This window comes from Atractosteus spatula, chromosome 2 (genome assembly GCF_055471065.1).
Source record: "Atractosteus spatula isolate fAtrSpa1 chromosome 2, fAtrSpa1.hap1, whole genome shotgun sequence".
NCBI classification, from domain to species: domain Eukaryota; kingdom Metazoa; phylum Chordata; class Actinopteri; order Semionotiformes; family Lepisosteidae; genus Atractosteus; species Atractosteus spatula.
The window spans coordinates 75,511,528-75,531,326 of NC_142707.1; the positions used below are offsets into that span (position 1 = coordinate 75,511,528).

Below are 19,799 nucleotides of genomic sequence, written 5' to 3' on the forward strand. Positions count from 1 at the left end.
GCAGCACACCGTGAATCGTAAGTCATTAATTGCATGCTCACCAACCTAGTGCTGCTAATGAGTTTCATTTGTATCCTATTAAACTTCCATTTGTGTAATAAACTGAGATTAAGGAATCAATTTCTTCATTGTGAGATACAACTTTAAAAAATAAAAGTAAGCTATTTTAGATAGTAAGCTAATAGTAAATAGTAAAATAGTAAGCTCTTTTAGAATGACAGGACTTCTAGTAACATGCAGTTAAGTAGAAAAGCCAGTTGAATAAAAGTGATTATGTTAATGAACATACAGTAATGGCTGATATACAGTAGTATTAAGAAAAAAAGCGCTCATGAGGTGTGAGTCTGAGTGAGTGAGAGGTCTTGAGTGTCCCTAAATATATCACAACAATGGATTGACGTAATTACCGATAGGTCAAAATGTCTGACATGGCCAAGCAGTTACCACACAACAGCTACACTGCAGGAAGTAAATCAATTATACAGAAATCTGGATGGACGTTTTCTGAAATGCTATGGGAACAGGTGGAATGTAAGCAAGGTTTCTTGGAACACTGCCCTCATTGTTTTAAAAAAAATATTGTTTTCTGTGCAAGCACCCAGAGTATAATTTTCATCAAATCGGGACATTGTTGAGAATCTTGGAAAAAAAAGATGTTCTCACACATTTACACTATAAGCTTCAAGTCCTTCAGTAGGCAGATTCAGCCTTGCTCAACACATGAGATTTGACAAGGTCAGACAAAGATTCAAGTTCAGGCTTTCCAGATCTACTTTCCTTAAAGACTGGATGTTTAAATGATGGATGAAGCTGTTTCAATGTTCACCCAGTGTCAGTATAATGAGCACTGATACCGCATGTGGCATGCACTCCTGAAGGGCTATCAGTTTCAGTAACACTTCCATAACAAAGGACACGGAGAAGAAAGGTCTCATCACAAAAGATACACACAGCCTTTTGTCTACCTCACCTTCTAGGAAACAGAAAGTCAAGGCCATATACACTGAAGCAAAAACAAAATGTTTTTTGAGAAGACTTAATGATAATCATTTTCTTATCAAAGGAGGCTTTTAATGTGGAACAGATTCAGTTATAAAATACATGGGTGAAACAATGCACACACCTCTACTAACTCACAACATTAATACGGAAATGAGAGGCACAGAATAAGATAAAGGACAGGATAAAAACATCTTAATTAGAAAACACTGTTTCCTGAAAAATAATCAACATAATAATGCTTTATGTAGATTATTGACATTTACATGCATACATTCTATAATTTGTAAGCAAAGAGATGTTAATTTGGCTTCTACTTCCATTCAGTATTAAATAGAAAAGTTTTTTTTAAACGTAACACTTTTACCTGCCATGCTCCAATATCGAGAAACTACTGTAGGTAATCTGTATCAGTCACACTGACCTGTTTGTCCTACATTAATACATTAGTAAGACAGCAAGATGGTGTTAAAACTAAAAGTCAGTAATTTTAAAGCAGCCCAACACATCCCTAGTATTGACTTACCAGTTAGAAAGAGTTGATTTGTGGCAGAAAAAAGTGCCTTAAAACATACAGACCTTTATGTTAAATTTGAAATTTGTGTTGCTGCTCGAGATTGTTTTCTTATGATTTTGTTTTCATTAAACATGTGCAACTCATTACAAAACGAAAAGGAACTGGCCATCTGCTGTAGGAACATAATGTGGCTTTTCATAAAGCTGACTATACTGATATATTGAGTCATCACTAGAGCCACTAGCATATCCGCAAGATTAAAGGTTAATCTAGGCGGTATTTTTATATTTTCAAATTCCACTAATTTCCCTGATATAAACCATAATTACAGGTGGATCGCTATGATCATGGATTCGAATGTGGGTCTCATCAGTAGCCAGTGTGACTGTGATTCTCTTAGGCTAGGGTGGATTAGATTGTAGGCAGTGCTCAACCTCCGGTATGGGGCTATGTTGCCTGTAAGTGGAGCAGTGCCGTGGAGAGTAGATCAGGGAAGTCTGCCTACACTTCCTCTTTCTCCCGTGTGCGGCTGCAGGGTTTGTAGCTGTGAGCAGAGATGTGAAAAACACACAACTGGCTATTATTTAATAACAAAATAATGGCTTACTCCAAATTTCTCAATAGTCTGTATATTAAGGGAAAATTGGCCCCGGTTCGTGTGTGTGTGCCCGTTTGTGTCTGTGTGTGCTCTGTGATGCATTGGTGTCCTTGTCCAGGGTGTACCCAAGAAAAGTGTTTTCTAATAAAATCTAATTTAAGAGAACGATGTACTGTATATATTTTCAAAGACTGATCAAGTAGATAAAGCCTGTCTTATTTCTTTTTAAGTTACATGAGTTAATAGCTTGCAGTTCGATATTAGAATATTACAACCACTGTGTTCCAAAATTATGGTTGTTTTTTCTTTTCAAAATGGAAAAATAAAAAATAAGTAAATAAAAAAACATTGTACACTACTGTATTCAAGATGACTGAACATTTACTGAGATGTGGTCAAATGCATGTGTCAGAGGGGACCAAGAGTTACCATAAATTAAATCACAGTCTGTAATCCCCTGATCCTACACCCCTGGGATTACATTCAAAAGTGGACCACAGAAAGCTGATTAAAACTGCCAGTGTTATGTAACAAAATCATGTTCATGTTAGAGAAGCTATGAGTAACCAGTAACAACAGTGAGGTGTTAAAAGACACATACAGTACATCTGGGCTAATAATCACATAGTTTTTTTATCTTTTAAAAATATGCTGTTCTTTTCATAACATGGATATTAAGTTTTGATTTTCTTTGTAACTAGTAAAACATTTATTTTTATCTGCAATTATCTGAAAGAAGTAAACAGAACAGAAGACGGGAAATATCAGAAGAACAGGCTCAAAATATAAAACACTTTTCTTCATTTTCAGTACATGGAATGCATACCTCATATCACCCAACTTCCTGCTGATGGCTGTGCCCACGTTGCTTAGAGCTGCTGTAGCCTTCTGTCCAGCAGTGCTCAGTGTCTCCTGTGTCTTTTTATACCTGAAGAGAATCAATAAATCGGACAGGCCATCATGTCACAGAGACTAATACAACCATCTTGCAAATTACAGCTGCTTCATATTATTACTATGACTCCAATGATCAATATGAGTGGTAAAACTTCACTTCTATTCTATAATTACTACGACACTCAGTCTATGTCTTTATAAAAGTCCTTTTAATGCCTTGGGAACTAAGAACAAATACAGTATCTATGATTCGAAATTAATTCTCATCTCTCTATATCATCTTGCTCTGGGTTTCTTGAGTGGGCATATGAATATATTATTCTCAAGAATGTCAAATACAGTATTTCCACATATCTACATATCTGACTAAACATTTTACACAGCACATCTTATTTAAAATCATCACCAGCACAGAAAATAGCTGTGAGAAATATAATTAGTGAGTAAACTGATTAATCATCTATGCTGATGTCATTGAGAAATGTTTCATGCTCTTTGAGATCAGGACCATGACAGGTCTCAGTTATGCAGTGAAGCAGAAGCTGTATGAATATCCTGACTTACTACAGCACAGGGTTTAACACGGTGTTGTACCACCTTTGTCTGTGTCAATGAGACACAGCTCTACATACTCACTTAAGAGCTGTGCACACACTAGCAACCACACAGCTATCCGCCACATTGATCCGCCATTTCATACTCTGCGTGAGCTTCGGTTTTCAAAAGTCACACCCAGAAGGGATGTGAGTGACTTTACCCAACGTGATTTTAAAAAAAGACTATTTTCTTGTCTTTTCCTTTTCTGTTAGCAGGACAAGGCTTAGCATATTCATGTAATAATGTAGTTGGCTCACTGACAATAAAAAGCCAAACTGTTATCCGAACAGATCGGAAAACCCATGACTCCCCAAGCAGCCAGAGATGGGACTGTAGCCTGCGCTCCTGCGGACTTAATGACAGACTGGGCACGATGGAAGCCCAGGCAGTGAGCAACGTAACTGCTCCTTTGTTTGCACTGTGAACTGCTATGTTTAAGATGTGGTGTTCTGGTTGCTTACAACAAGGGCGGAGCGGTGGCTCTGTGGCTAAAGCTCTGTGCCTGTGCCCGCAGCCGGCAGAGGAATCCTACTCCGTTGGGCCCCTGAGCAAGGCCCTTAACCCCAACTGCTCCAGGGGTGCTGTACAATGGCTGACCCTGCGCTCTGACCCCAAGCTTCTTTTGTCTCATGGAGAGCAAGATGGGATATGCGAAAAGACGAATTCCTAATGCAAGAAATTGTATATTGCCAATAAAGTGATGTAATGTAACTGGATCACATCTCCGTGTGGGATTCAGGAAGGCTCGCTCCCGCTGGATTTGTCAGTGAAACCTTGGAGCGGGGAAGGAACTGGAACACACTGGGCTGAGCGGGCTGAGTTCACTCGTTGGTCAGGCGAGCGTTCACAGTGGGGTACCGGCGGTTCACGAGGCTTGCTGCTGAGCTAACCTCGGGCGGATCCTTTGGTTACAGGCGGGCGACCTCCGATCTCAACTCTTAGAACAAAGTAAAGTTCTGGCACTCGGACACACTGGCCGTCGCCTGATTGTCCGAGCTGAGACTGAGAACGTCCTGGAGGGGCCTCTTCTGGGCCCTGTGCTACCTCTTTTATCTAGAGGAACTACGGTCGTTCATTGGTTGAAAGTTCCACTGGCATTCGAGACCCATGTGGGGTTACCCTGCGCTACCAGTTCCTGATTGGCTGATCGAGGTGGAGGATGAGTAACAAGAGACTCTCCAAAGGAATATCCCAGACAGTAAGGCGCCAGAGATGACCATTTATTAGGGTGGCTGGAGAATCTCAGCCTTGGGAGTTGTTCCTTATCAGGAAACTCTATCAGATAGAAAAACACCTTAAATCTGAATCAAATGGAATGGCCTCTCTGTGTCCAGCACCACTGAGATGAGGGAGAAGGGGACTGGCAAGTGAGCAGCAAACTTAATTCCTGTATTATCAATAAGCCATGCCGCTACATAGGCAATATATACTTATGCAATACGCCCCAGAATACGGCTGGCTGTTCTTCTCTGGACTGATTCAAGAGAATCAATATCATTTTGATGAAGTGGTGACCCAAGTACACTGCATCATTTTCATGGCTTTAACAATTCACTCAGACTTCTACACAGTTCTCACATTGTGTTGCTTTAATGCTTGTTTTAATTAGTCTTTGAAGTAGTAATGAATATTTCGTATCTACTGTATATACAACCTGGGAAATTTCTCGAGTCTGAGGGGAACACAGAGGGAGAAAAGTACTGGCAAATCGTATAGGAAAACCTCTTTAAGAGTTGAGACTGGGACAATAATTCACCTTTCAGCAGGACACTGACCCAAAGCTCAGGGCTAAAGCTACACTTGAATGGCTCAAGAACAAGAAAGAGAATGTCCTCAAGCGACCTCAAGTCCTGACTTGAATCTTATTGAGAATCTATGGAAACTGAAAACTGTTAGACCATAAGTGATCCCCAAGCAACTTGAGTATTCATTTTGAGCATTCAGTTTTGGAAGATATATAATTATTTAATATACAAATATTAAGTTTAAAAATGCGTACACGTCATTTTGCAATTTCACAAATTGAGAAACTAAGGGAAAGGTCTGACCACCTTTGCAAGGCACTGTACTGTATATACTATACAGTTAATTAAAGTTACAAAGATAATTTATCTGATTAATTGCTTCCTTGTTTGGTCCAGATGTACTGTAAATAATGTGTCAACACAAACACCAGAGAGTTTAAGAAGCAGCCTATATAAGGTCAACATTTCCTCTTTTGTATTTAGTTTTTGCTATTTGTACTGTATGTTAATACCCAGCATAATGTCACAATCAGCAGCAGGTGTTTGCTCAGTCTTAAATTTGCTATAAATCTCCTGAACTTTATTTGCTGCTACTATAATGTTGGCTCATCCTCCTATTTTAGTTTCATCTGCAAGCCTGTCTAGGTTACTGTCTATATCAGAATCCAGATCAGCGATATAAATTAAGAAGAACGGTGGTCCCAGTACAGATGTGTGGTACTCAAACTACTTGCTGTACATCACCGCAATCTGAGTACTCATCCCTTTGTATGAACTTTTCACTTCTGGACAAAAATATACAGCAATTACATGCTCTTAAAAGACACCACAGACTTCAAAGATGTTCATTGCAAGATACTATATACATATAAATGTTTCTAATGTTTGAATGTACAAGACTTTCATTTTATGTATGGTTTTTGGGTTAAAGGTATATCAATGATATTGTTTTGATAAGGTTTCCATCAAAGTAGAAACCTCTTATTAGTCTACAACGAGTGATTACATAATACATGTGATACAAGTGAAAATCATTTTTAATATTTTGGTATTATAGTAGTATGCTATTTAAAAAATATTCTGATATTCTGATTTCTATATGTTGAATGTAAAGTTCATTTCTGGTTAGGTTATCTAAAGATGAAGATAAATAGTAGAGTCAATTCTTGGCAATTATTTAATGTTTTTTTTATTTCCTAAGGAAATTCAGTGAATTTTATTTCTTAAAGATTTAGATCTAGATCTAAATCAGACACTGGAATAGTTTACAAGAACATGTTTATATTATACTGCTACAGTATAGAGAAAATTTCAGCTAATAAAACTTTTATTTTATATTTTCACAATTTTATCATCATCATTACTCAGTTTATTTGCTGTTGATCTTGAAAATTAGATTGTTTTTCGCTAAAGACTGAAAAGATTTAATTACCCTGCAAAATACAATCTGGTAGAAATCATATCTTAGAGCCTACTGATAGTGTACCCATTTAGACACTACTTATTGGTGTGCTGAGGAATTCACAACTAATAAACTATGTTTTTTAACTTCCTTTTAAATTAGAAGCATTGAGAACAAATTAAAAGTATTCAGACAGCAAAGTAAATATTTATTTTTTGATTTACTGTCAAATAATATGTATTTGTGATTGATGTGAATTATATTAGTCATAATCCAATGTAAATGTAGTTGTGTGCAGTTCCACATATGGGATCATATTAAAACAAAAACATACTTTGGAGTTCAACACAGTGATTTCAAGTGACTATAAGTATTGGGATACTCTCACTTCAAGCTTCACTTCAAATAGATTTCAGATGGTAAAACTCAGTATTGAGTTACGCATCTCTTTGAGGCAATAACTGTGCATAGTCTGCTAACCACTGAGCTCATCAAACACTTAGTATAATCATTCAAGATGCCTTTCTCAGCCTTGGTTTGTGGGGTGTTGTTACTTGAAGTTTTTCTTAAGCGTATAAGATGCATCCTCAATTGGTTTTAATTTAGGAGATTGGCCAGTGTGAGACTTTCCACTTTTTTCTAAGTGGATCCAATACTTAAAATACACAACCGACACACAACCAACTTGATAAATGTTCCAGCTGGTTATCAGGTTGAAAAATCAAGTGATGAACACTGTCCAGCACACCTACGTCTGGAACAGTGCAGGTGTTTTGTTTTTCTAATCCACGTTAGGGATGACTACGGTAATCCTGAAATGCATATTGAAAATGCAAATGAAACGGCAACACTAGCATAAACGGAGTGTAATTAACTGCACAAAGCCCATGAATGAAAAAAGCAGGGTATGGCATGTTTTTGACAACTGAAACCTTTCTCCTTGTTGGTAATTTGACAGCTTGCCTGGACTGACTTCAGCAGGCTGTGTTGGTGTGTAGTACCCTCTCCATGGAAACAGTGATCTGAGAAGAAGGCTCGTTAGAAGCTACTATTAAAAGGTGTCCAGCAGACAACTGGCTTGCTGAGTCAAACCACACTCACCTGCTGTATAAAGAGACATTAATTTACCATTCATACAGTACCTGTTCACAGACATTTGATCCCTAATGGTACCTTCTATATGATCTATATGAATAATTATGATTTGCACACTTGGGCCAAAAATAACACTCACACAGGATTGTGAAATTAGCTATCTAATTCTGTTCTAAAAAAGCTTTTATGAAGAGGGAGTCTGTTTTAGTTCCGGTTAATACTGCACCCCTGCTGGGAACAGCTAAGTACCGTAGCTACGGTAACTGGCACTTGGTACTTAAAGGTTCAATACAGGAGTTACTGGATGAATTCATAAGCAATTAGTTAAAATAAGTGTTTTTTCATGTGCACGTAAAAGTCAGTTTTATGTCCCAGTGATGAGAGATGGAATCAGAACTATGGTCAGCAGTGCACCACTGTGAGAACTTAACTGTAAGAAGCAATAATTTCAGATATAGGCTGTTGTTTGGCTTTATGAGACTGCTAACCTTTGCTTCAATGGCTCTGAACAGAGGTAAAATCACGTCAATACCTATTAGGCTAATTTCTGCAGACAAGAGTAAAACACCCCCAGGCCTGTATCCTTTTATTCCATCAGCTGCAGAGAAGACTTACACAATTCACTTGCACACTGCATTCTTCGGAAAGTCGGATGAATGAAGCTAAATTATTCAAGTCAATTTAAAGAGAAATGTAAAAGTAATGAGAAATTTCACATTTGGCCAAGGCACACTGGTACTAATGACTGGATTACTCTCATGATCTTCATGCGTACAAATCCAAAACATTTTCTACACCTTTAATACTATTAAATTCATTACTAATACAATAAACTTTAATCTCTTGCTACTTATCTTAGGTTGTGCCATGTAAATGCAACTCGCTATTTAGAGCCCAGTCACGATTTAATCCAGGTAATTACGGTCATCCTTACTCATCCAGGCACAGGGAATAAAAACAACTGCACTTACGCTGTGGATGTTTGCACCTCATACCAGCTTTTGCTGACATTCTGTTTCAGGTCGTTCAATGGGTTCATTCCCAGCTTCAGTTTAAGTTCAGCATGGTGTTTTTCCTTGGCAGCCAGGACTTGCTTCAGTGCAGCGATTTCTTCTTCTAACTATTCAAAAGTGGAAATTCTAATTGAAGCAAACAAATACCGACTCCTAATTTCCCATCAGGACTAAGAAAACAGAACAAACCAATGCTGTGAATTAAAACCATTCAGATGGCCATTGGAAAATCGCCTGCTCATTTATACATTGAGAGTATACTGTATGCCAGGGGTGCATATTGTAAATTACTGCATGACTACATGTAAAGATAAATGTAGGTCATCGCATAATTACTATTTGCATAATACTGATGGTATTGTTCACATTGCTGCCGCACTCCACTTGGGTCCTGGGTGTCTATCTGTGTGGAGTTTGCATGTTCTCCTTGTGTTCATGTGGTCTTCTTCCTGGCGCTCCAGTTTACTCCAACAGTCCAAAGACACGCTGGTAGATTAGTTGTCTTCTGGGAACATTGGCCCTGGTGTGAGTGTGTGTGTCTTTGTATGTCTGGCAATGGACTGGTGTCCTGCCCAGGGTGTACCCTGCCTTGACCCAGCTTCCCTGAGACTTGTATGTAGGTTAGAAAATGGATGGATATTGTATCATAAGAACAACAGATTACATCACTGAAAAGTTAACCACCCCCCAATTTCCTTTATTCCACTCTAATAAAAGAAAGAAAATATAGAACCTGATGCGTCTGTTTTTAAAAACTTTGGGCCACAGTTACTTTTATTTGCCTGAAACATCTTTCAATCAAACCGTCAATGGCTCCAAATCAATGTCGAAAACATTATAAAAGCACACTACCTTGGCTAGCTCTGTTTGTATTTCCTCTCTCTCCTCTTCAAAAACACTGTTGTTCAGGTCAACCTCTGCAACCACATCTTCATCTACTTCTTGTAGGGGTTCTGTCTCCAGCAGACCTAACAAACGAGGCAAGAGCAGGAACAAATACACCAGGAAACAGAGCAGTGACTATCCATTTTGCACAGCTGGTCGTGGTATAAAAACCTCATCTGATCTCACAAACAGAGATGCTAAGACACCTAGGATGTGCACACAGAGGATAAAGGGCTAGCATACTTTCCACTTTGGTGCTGACACCCCAGGCTGAGGAAGAGATGAGGCTGGACGAAGACCAGGGAGTATTTATACAGAGAGGAGCGAAACTGCAGCATTAGAAGTTGACCTCTTCTATTAAATATCATATCCACAAATGTTGATTTTTTTATACAGTATATGTTTATCAAGAGAAAAAAGTATTTTCCATTCAGACTGAAAGAATGAAACAGCTCTGTAAACATATCACAATCCTGTTTCATGCTGCTTTTTGACTGGCAAAGCAGTAGAATTTGAGCACTGCTTTATAGCTTGTCCATCACTGTGAGAACTGTAATCTTCCTCAGCATGACCTCACTGCATTTAAAATACAGTTCTTTCTGCTTCAAGGCCTCACAATTATCTGGCTCATTCAACATCTACTGCACTGTCTTTCTGCGACTCAAGTAACCCTGTATTAGTAAATCTATTTTTACATGGATGTAATCCCAGAATACCTTTCACTTCAAAAGTACACATGGCTCATCTAACAGAAATTGTGCTTTTGAGAATGAGAATTATATTAAAGCCCAGGCATTCTACTGATGCTTCATTTTTAAATGACCTCAAGATTCAAGAACTCAGGGAATTTAATGTTTTGTGTAGTTTCTGTATTATTTTATTAACTTCCTTATGTTTCATTATACAGTGTATAAGCACTAATCCCCTCTCCACAGGAACTGTGTTTCACGCAACACAATCTTGAAATACCATAATAACTACACCTATTTTCCTCTATTTATTGAAACTGCACCTGATACATCATATTACATAATTATTTTTCCTCTCTGGGTATAAGCTCAGTTCTTAAAGATTACAAATAAGCACTTCAGATGCAAACAAAAACAAAACAGTATACATGGAATTTTGAAACTTTTCAAAGCCAAAAGTCATTCTGGCAGTTAGAGAGGTTTGTCAAATAAGATTTTTGGAGATGTATTTTTTCTATATTATAAAAGCACTAACACACTTTATTTAGAAATTAAACCAAGTCCCAAAGATGACAAATCATACTAAAATGATTATAAAATCATTTTCACACTGACCCTGTTAAATCCTACTGCATCGCATTATTTAATGCTAGTAAAATAACTGAAACTAAAGTATTAACCGATGCTGAAATTTGCTTTTGTTCTTGAGAATGAACAGATGAAAGGTTTGATTTTGATCAGCAATCTAGAGGTGCACAATCTATATAAATAACATAATGTAATATATACAAATTATTTTGTTGTTCAATATCAGCTTTGATAAGAATATGAAACCACCAATGGCTGCAGTAACGAGTCTTGTGTGCAGAAAGGGAAAGACTGCAAAGGTGAGTTTGCATGAAGCTGATAATCTGGCCTTCAGACCACAGGGGGTCCGGGGAACGTGTAGAGTCGTCAAATACAATGTGATCAGTAATTCTGAGCTGTGGGCAGCCTTCTGTTTAAATGATGACTACTGTGATTATGTAGGCTTAGGTGATTAGATGTTCAGAGTACAGACTTTTAATTATTAAAGAAACATTCTGTACAGTATATTTAAAGAGAATGAATAATCGTGGTAATTGATTTATAGTATTTATTATTTAAAAAGAAACATAGGTCTCATTAAAACTGCCGAAGGCTCCCGAAACTTCTTTGAGTGGGTACAGAGCTGCATTTAAAAATGTGCTCTCAGTAATAAACTAACTGCTGTCTTTATCCTGCCGGCAGCCCTACTATTAATAAAACCATGAAAAACTTTTCAAGGTCCAGCCTTTTCCACTCCAGCCGATTAAAACAGAAAAAACTCAGATCGTGCGCCATCTAATATATTGTTATGCCTGGAAATTCCTAAAATCATATTAAAAACATGACATATGTGGTGGGGATAAATAACATACATTATAATTAACAATAAAGTACTGAACAATCTGAAATAATGAAAAGCAAGACATTATAAATAGTCTGAGTCAAATCTAAGGAGCCTCAGGATTACCCATTCGTAACCTTTGCGAATTCTTCTGAATCTGGAAGCATATTTTCTTGTATAACTCATTAGATGTTTTCTCTCGCCTGCTGGAGGCAAAACAAGCTACAGAGATAACTAGGACTATGATTAATAAATCAAAACAGGCTCCTTATGATGTAATACTGTACCTTGCTTAGAGTGGTACCTTCAGAAAGCTTCAGCAACACATTATTTTTGCATGCATACCTCTAGTACTGCATATCTGAACCACACAGAGACTCAGTTGTTATTTGCGTGGATTACCAACAAGACATTTTACTCCCGAGTACACTGCTTGCAAAATACCCATGGTCAAGCTTCCTTAAATCTAATGACTAATTTTCCTCTGAATCATAACAAATGTCAGATTTCAGTCTTGTACGAAAATGATATGTTATCAAACAAAAGTACACTTTTTTAGCTGATTTATTTTTAGCTATTTTAACATTACGGGACCTAACTTTTTATTTTAATGACATTAATAACAGTTCTTCAGGCTTTAGAATTTACAATGAATGATAAAATGTTCAAATGGTAGGAAGAATTTAAAGTTAAAACTTAAAATGTAGAGAACAAATCTAGTCTCTCCTACATATTAAACACTTTTAATACTACACTTTGTGATGGATTAATGTTTTGAAAATAAAGAGTTACATTGGTACTAAACATCAGTGTAGTTTTATAATAATGTTCATGTTGCTCATTAGCTTCCACCTGTTAGGAAGTACTTTATAATTTTGGTTAACAGTTCTGAGACTGTTATGCTAATGATCTTACTTGATATCCTACCATTAAATTTAATTAAAAGTATGATTCTGTATACATTTTGGGATGTAGAGAAAAAAATATTTCCATGCACACTTTTTCATTCTTAGAACATAAACATGGCATTAATTTGAATATATGTAGGATAATCATTGTTTTTAAATTAAACAACTTAAACTAAAATTAAACAGCATGGACTGAGAACATAACCACTGTGAAGCAATTGTTCGTAATAGTTTTTCACTGTTTAGTGAAAAATAAGTCTTGAATGTCTGGTTCCTAGTTCATAAGCAGTGGAATAATGGAATAGGACACGAAGCATGTGATGATAACCTAATAATTGCCAGCAGGGATAGAATTTGAATAAAATTTGAATTAGGGGAAGTGTGGTGGCTCTGTGGCTAAGGATGTGTGCCTGTGGCTGGAAGGTTGCCGGTTCGTATCCCGCGGCCGGCAGAGGAATCCTACTCCATTGGGCCCCTGAGCAAGGCCCTTAACCCCAGCTGCTCCAGGGGCGCCGTATAAATGGCTGACCCTGCAATCTGACCCAAAGCTTCTTTTGTCTCATGGAAAGCAAGATGGGATATGCGAAAAGAGAAATTCCTAATACAATAAATTGTATATGGCCAATAAAGTTATCTTATCTTAAAGATTTTAAGGCAAAATCTTCAATACTATATTACAAATAAAAAAGTAGTCTAAAGCACTTAAAAGTAAACGACTAGGCTTTGTGGTTACCAAAATGATATAGTATGACAATTACATTAAACTGTTATTACTTCTTTCAGCAACATCCCAAAAGCCCTTCTTTTGTACTTCTGTATAATTAATAGTATACCACAGTACACGTAAGACAGTCACTTTTAATTTCCTGCTGAACTCTTCATACTGTTGGACAGTTTGTGGGTTTTCAAATTGCTCACCTATTTCAGAAACATGTTTCCTCTATAACCAATCTATGTTTATGCGGCATCACACACTTAGCTATAAGTTTTCCTTGTAAATTCAAGGTTACATCTAGTACTTTTCCTTGAATTTGTCAAATTAGTAAGAAACAAGGAAAAATACGATTACCCAGCAGTCATCCTGTGCAGACCTGAGGCTTCTTTTGGTCCGTCAAATCGCTGATTGAAATACAGTATTTTTGTATTCAATAGAGTTGAAAGCCACTCTGATGTTATTCCAAAAACTACAATGACACTATAAACACAACACCATAATTTAAGGATTATACCAGAGAGTCTGAAGCAAATTACCGTACAGTATGTCTTAGGTTTAGATGACCAGAAGCATTTTTGATTTCCCAGCTTCAGAAAATAATTAGAAAATGTTTTTATTCATTTGGAACAAAAAAGTATATTGCTTTGAATTTAATCAAAACAACAAAAAAGGTATATTTACTGAGATACTGCTATATTTTTATTATAGGTGTGGATCAAGAAAATGGTAGAACCGTATATAAATTAAAAGCTGTACTGTATGTAAAATTATCCACAATGTATCTTGCAATCCATATTGCATGACAATGAAAGATTGTGCTTTTTTTTAATTCTGGAATTCTGGACAGTGCAACTTCAGAAAAAACAATGTCAAGGTCTTGTCAGGGGCAGCTTTTCAATTGCTGCAGAAACGTTCGGAGACAACTGCTGTAGATGTAAGTGTAGGGTTTTAATCTTTTTCACGTATACATCCTAGGCCACACAACTGCAAACAGTTGTTTTAGCTGCCGACTGGAAGAAGTTCACTATCGTCTTGTGAATAATTAAAACTATTTATCATAACAGATACAGATGTTTCCAGTTTGCCAAGGCTATAAATGTAACATACATACAGTATATTAAAACACTGTGTTAAAGCCACAAACTGGTTTAGCTTCTAATTATGTTTCTCATACAGAACTATGTTAAGAGACATATCACGATTTACTGCTTTTCAGTATATAACCATATAAACGCTAAAAAAGCGAGTGAACATGTTAAGACATGCTTGTAAACAAACATGTACTAAGATAATTTTACATGCATGAATGGCACAAATAATTGCGTATATTTGTATAGCACTTTTCATCTCACTGCAAGGACTCCTAAAGTGCCTCACATATTAGAGGAGACCTCCTTAGTTTCACATTATGTGCCAGTAGTGTGGGCTGCATGTCACATTGCTTGGAGGTGCCAATTGAATTCTGGGCAGATTTAGACCGCTACGTCAGCTTCAGGAACTGGCTTGTTGCTATTGACAGCAAACTTACAGCAGAACATTATGACAGCATTGTGACATCTGCTTTACCTTTTGCTAAAACATGCCTTTAAAATGATCAATGAATCTTGCACATGACAACATTTGTCCGCATTAGTCCCTCAGAGAGACACTTAGCCCTTTCTGTTTCAATCTGAGGTTATTGTCACACAATGGCTGGATCCTTGACACCATCATATACTCTACCTGTAGGTGTTGAATAAGCTTTGTAATTATACAGTATGTTTAGAAACAAAAAAACAAAAGAAGACTGCTGATCCAGCTGCTGGTTAAAAGACGGAATGGAGACACAACATCTGCATGCTTGTGCCCAGATAATGGTGAAAATCTGCTGGAGCTCTTGTGCAGAGATGCCTTCTGCTTGAACGTACAGTATTTATGAGAAATATCTGGACAAGTGAGGAAAACATACTGGTATTGAATCATTGTGTTTCTTAAGTGCTTTGACGTATGTAGCAAGCATATTTCAGTAAATTTCTTTAGGCAAAAAAGCAATTCTTTTGTTCAAAGGAAGGAATAGTGTAGCTTCCACCCCAACGCACACTACTGCTTCTCTTCAAAGAACTTTTTATATGAATTTGCGAGAATTCAAGCCATTTTCACATTAAACTGGAGACTTGCAACTAAATATAAGATGTCATCAGAGCTAAAAGAATTCAGAAAGCACATAGTGTACAAGTATACCTTATTCAAGATAAACAAATGAGACAAATTAAGCAAATTTACTGAATACTGATACCTGCCACACCTTGAATGGTCATGAAGAAGCAAACACGCTCGAGTCTGCAAAATTATTCATGTTATTATTGAACTATTCACTAGTCCTATACACAATATTTCTATCACTTGTGCAGATTTTCTCAGATTTCTGTGTATAGTATATCGCATAGACTAATTATAAATATTTTCAGTTTTTAATACGTTTGTCCAGCCAGTTGTGCAAAAACTCTCTAATGAGTCACTGGCTAAGTAAGTCATTCCAGTTCCTTCCCACCAGCTTGTCACCTGAACATCACACTGCTAAATACCTCATGTGATGTCTTTCATTCCAGATTACTTTAATTGGTTTTTGGCTTAGTAGAGTAAGACTCATGACAAACATGAACTTAAAGAAAAGATGCAAACAAAAACTGTCCAGTAGTGAATATCTCAAGCATACATTTGATTCAAAAGCGCCCACTACACTGTCTATAAATCCAGTATACCATCCATCCATTTTCTACCCTCACTGTATTTTGTTATCTTGGCCAGCAGGCTTTGGTGACAGTGCTGCCCTTCTCCTACAGGGACTTGTTCATCTACGTGCCCTGTGAGGCAGGAATACTAACCCCTGTGCCACCATGCTGGCCAGCACCATTTTCATCTTCATAAATTTTATTCAGATTATCTTTGGGTGGTGCGATACAATGTTTGCCTTGATTACATTTGATACATCATCAGTCCTGCATCAATTTGTTATACAAGCATCTTCAATGTTCTCTTTACAGTGAATTTGTCATTTAAGTAATGATTAGAACTAATAAAAGTTATGATTAGGACTAATGTTATTTTTGCTTAATCATACTATTCTCCTGCTCATCTATTATACTCTGTGCCTTGTATTGTGTTCTATAGTTCTTGTTTCAAAAGGTTGTTGTAACATGATCATATCACTCCACTTCACAGTGTCATTCAGTTCTCTGAAATACACCTGGTTTAATTTTTAATGCAAAGAAAGCATGTACAGTAGAATGGAAATTAAAGACTACATTCCAGAATAGTTGGTAGTTCAGACTCCTGACTAATTGTTTATTTTAGAAGATAATGATTAAAAAAATATTTGTAATCCTGTGCCTTGTGCCCACGGCTTGCTGGGACAGGCTCCAGCTCCCTCCCAATTTAATCTGGAAGAAACGGTTAGAAAATGGATGGATGGATGGATGGAAAATATTTGTAAACATTAAAGCGCTACAGCCTTCTTTACTGGGAAATCATTTGAAGTGAAAATTGGTCATCTAATACTGTGTTATACGTTAAGACACAGTAAATTAATTAAATGCTCATTCTAATTTTAAAGATATTGATGAAGACCTGACTTTAATATTCTCAGCCCAAAAGGCTGACTAAAAACAAGAGGTTTCTGATCCTTCATATTGATTCTTTCCTGGGAGGCATTCAAACATGACATTAATAAGAAGGAGAACAAACGAGCACTTTATTTTACAGTCCAGCAAACATGTTGCCCTCTTTCCAAAGAGTTATATAATTGCAGCATTACAGTAATCAGAGGGATTTTCTTAGCAGATTATCTGATGGTCTGAATTTAACTCGGTACTCCTTTGGCTGGGTGCTGGTGGAACAGAAAAAAGTCAACAGTGACGTCTAACTCACTGTGCTGCTGATTAAAAGGTCAGAGCCAGAACAAGACGGCTAGATTGTCCATATAATTCCTGGACATGCTGTAAAAGTCTAGAAGAATCCTCAGTCCAGATATGTGTCTCTGTCTTTGCCTGGCAGTCCAACATTTGTATACATTTTTTGCTTCAACCTGTAGAACAACAACAACAATAATAATAATAATAATAATAATAATAAAAAAAGATGTTGATCTGAATGTTCAATTATTACAATTATTACCTATAAACCCCCTGAAATTATCTAAAATATTTTATTTACTGGTCAGGATACCCACTGATTTTAATATGAACCCCTTTTAATTCTATAATATATTCCATATATTTGACTAAAATGATTTGACGGTTTCAACTTGCCTAAGCTGCTCTGCCTGGACAATACAGTACATCTCAGCCCCACTGAAGAACAAACCACATTTAAAACGCTCCTCAGGAAACACACATTCACACCAATGCATTTTATACTAAAATTTGTTTTGGCTCCGTAAGAATGATATTTATTTATCAAATAGCAAAAAAAAACACAGAACAGCTTTGTAGCTCACAGGATGACACAGCTCCACACTCACACCACTTGAGGAGAGAGAACTTCCCATGCAGACGAGAAAGCCAGAATACCTACACAGAATCAGCTCTCTGGGGTCCGTCCATTCACATTCACTGTCCCACCCACGTGCTCTGCTACTGCTCACAACTCACAGAGCAGGCCCTACGCCTGCACTCACACAACACTGCGCACAGACAGAAAAGGGGAACTAGTTAAAAAAACGTCCAGTCTTCTGGCTTTGATTATTACAGTTATATTCATTAATATCAAATGATATTTTCCACAACAATTGCTGTCTACTTTAATTTTGCAATGAATGTGTGTTTCCCAGTGAGTCTGGGGGAGCTGTCCACCAGCAGTGCAGTATTTGCCAGAGTACTGCATGTTTGTACTGTACATGCAGAGCTATTCAATACTGTGACACTGGCCGTGTGCACACTGACTCCTTCTACAGAAAAACAGTAACAAAGGTTAAAGTGGAAACCTTTTGCAGTGTGTGAGCTCCAAAAGCAGAAGCAGAGCTTAGTTTCATGCTGAAAAATAAAATGAATGAAGAAAAAGAAAACGGTCACTTGGACTGTGTTATATTTTTTCATCCATCTTTTTATATTTCAGCTTTGCATTCTGTCACAGTAGTAATGAAAAAAAACAGATTTACAGTATTAACACTGAAACAATCAGCAGAAGTGCTTTGGTGGATTATGACTGACGAGATGGAGCCCTGATGTTTTACATGAGGAAGAAGCTAAAGCACTTGTATTTAAGTCTCTATGTGTCTGGACGTGCTCAAACAGCAGAAGGGAATACTATGCCTGAAAACACCAATGCATTTTATCCCCACGAGGGAAGACATTATCGTATCTGCAAAACAGAGTCAGACTCTTTCTAAATGAAAGGTGGGGTAATCAGGATATGATATTATGAAATAACAATTATGAAAATGTTTTACAGCTTACTACTATTTATTGTGTTACAAACACCACTAGAAGAAAATCATGTGGTATATTCTTTGTTAAGAGCATTGTACTAAAACAGTTGTAAAATATATAATAGATGCACATTTCCCTGAATTTGCATAACTCATTTAATTGCAATGTGAGAGGATCTGAAAGGGCTGTACATATAGGAGCAGCTCCACTACACAGAAGACAGGCAGGGAAGTGAAAAATTGTTTCGCCTCTTGAGTTAACAAGGTGTGTGGGGATTTTAGAAGGATTTCTTTCACATCATTACTACAGTATTTGTGGTTTCAAATGTGGTTTACTCTCATAAAAGTTCAAGTATAGAAGGGAAATTTGTTTAAAGAGTCTGACAATTCAGATGTACACAGTCATCAGCCATTCACATGGTTTGATACAGTCTCACTTCACACAAGTGGGAAATAATTCATTCCTCCCACAAGGTAAAATATGTAAATGAATCACTTGTCTAAACCGCAGAATTAAGGCTACAGAACATGCCCCCAATAGATTTGCTGTTTCATATTTGATGAAGATTTTTTTACACAATGAGTTTCAAATATATGATAAAAGTGTTTAAAAGATAAGACAAAGAACAAGTGATTCTAAACTGCATTCCAAATCCTGTCACTTCGTTACAAAACTAATTAACCTTAAATTTCCCAAGCTGCAATACAGAACGCTACCTTAACTGATACCTTACCAAGTTCGCTTTCTCAACTTTTGTAGCATTATAATAAACAAATACTTTCACTGTCAACAATGAGATAATAAAGCTATTTTCATGAGATAACAAAGTTTTTGAAAAGGTCTGAGAGACAGCTTACAGTGAATATATCATACAAATGTATAGAGCATACAGTAAATATTACTACTTAATATTATGTACAATTTTA

At 36.9% G+C, this 19,799-nt stretch overlaps 1 protein-coding gene across 2 annotated transcripts in view; it reads right to left on the reverse strand.

The window, feature by feature from the left end:
- Window positions 1–19,799, reverse strand: part of tpd52l1 (tpd52 like 1) — a 29,797-nt gene that overhangs the window by 7,132 nt on the left and 2,866 nt on the right. For both annotated transcript variants that reach the window (XM_088908685.1, XM_088908686.1), the window contains exons 2-4: window positions 9,716–9,831; window positions 8,822–8,970; window positions 2,941–3,042 (exon numbers count right to left, since the gene is read on the reverse strand). In XM_088908685.1, coding sequence (XP_088764811.1) covers window positions 2,941–3,042; window positions 8,822–8,970; window positions 9,716–9,831 — 367 coding nt within the window. The remainder of the gene's footprint in view (window positions 1–2,940; window positions 3,043–8,821; window positions 8,971–9,715; window positions 9,832–19,799) is intronic.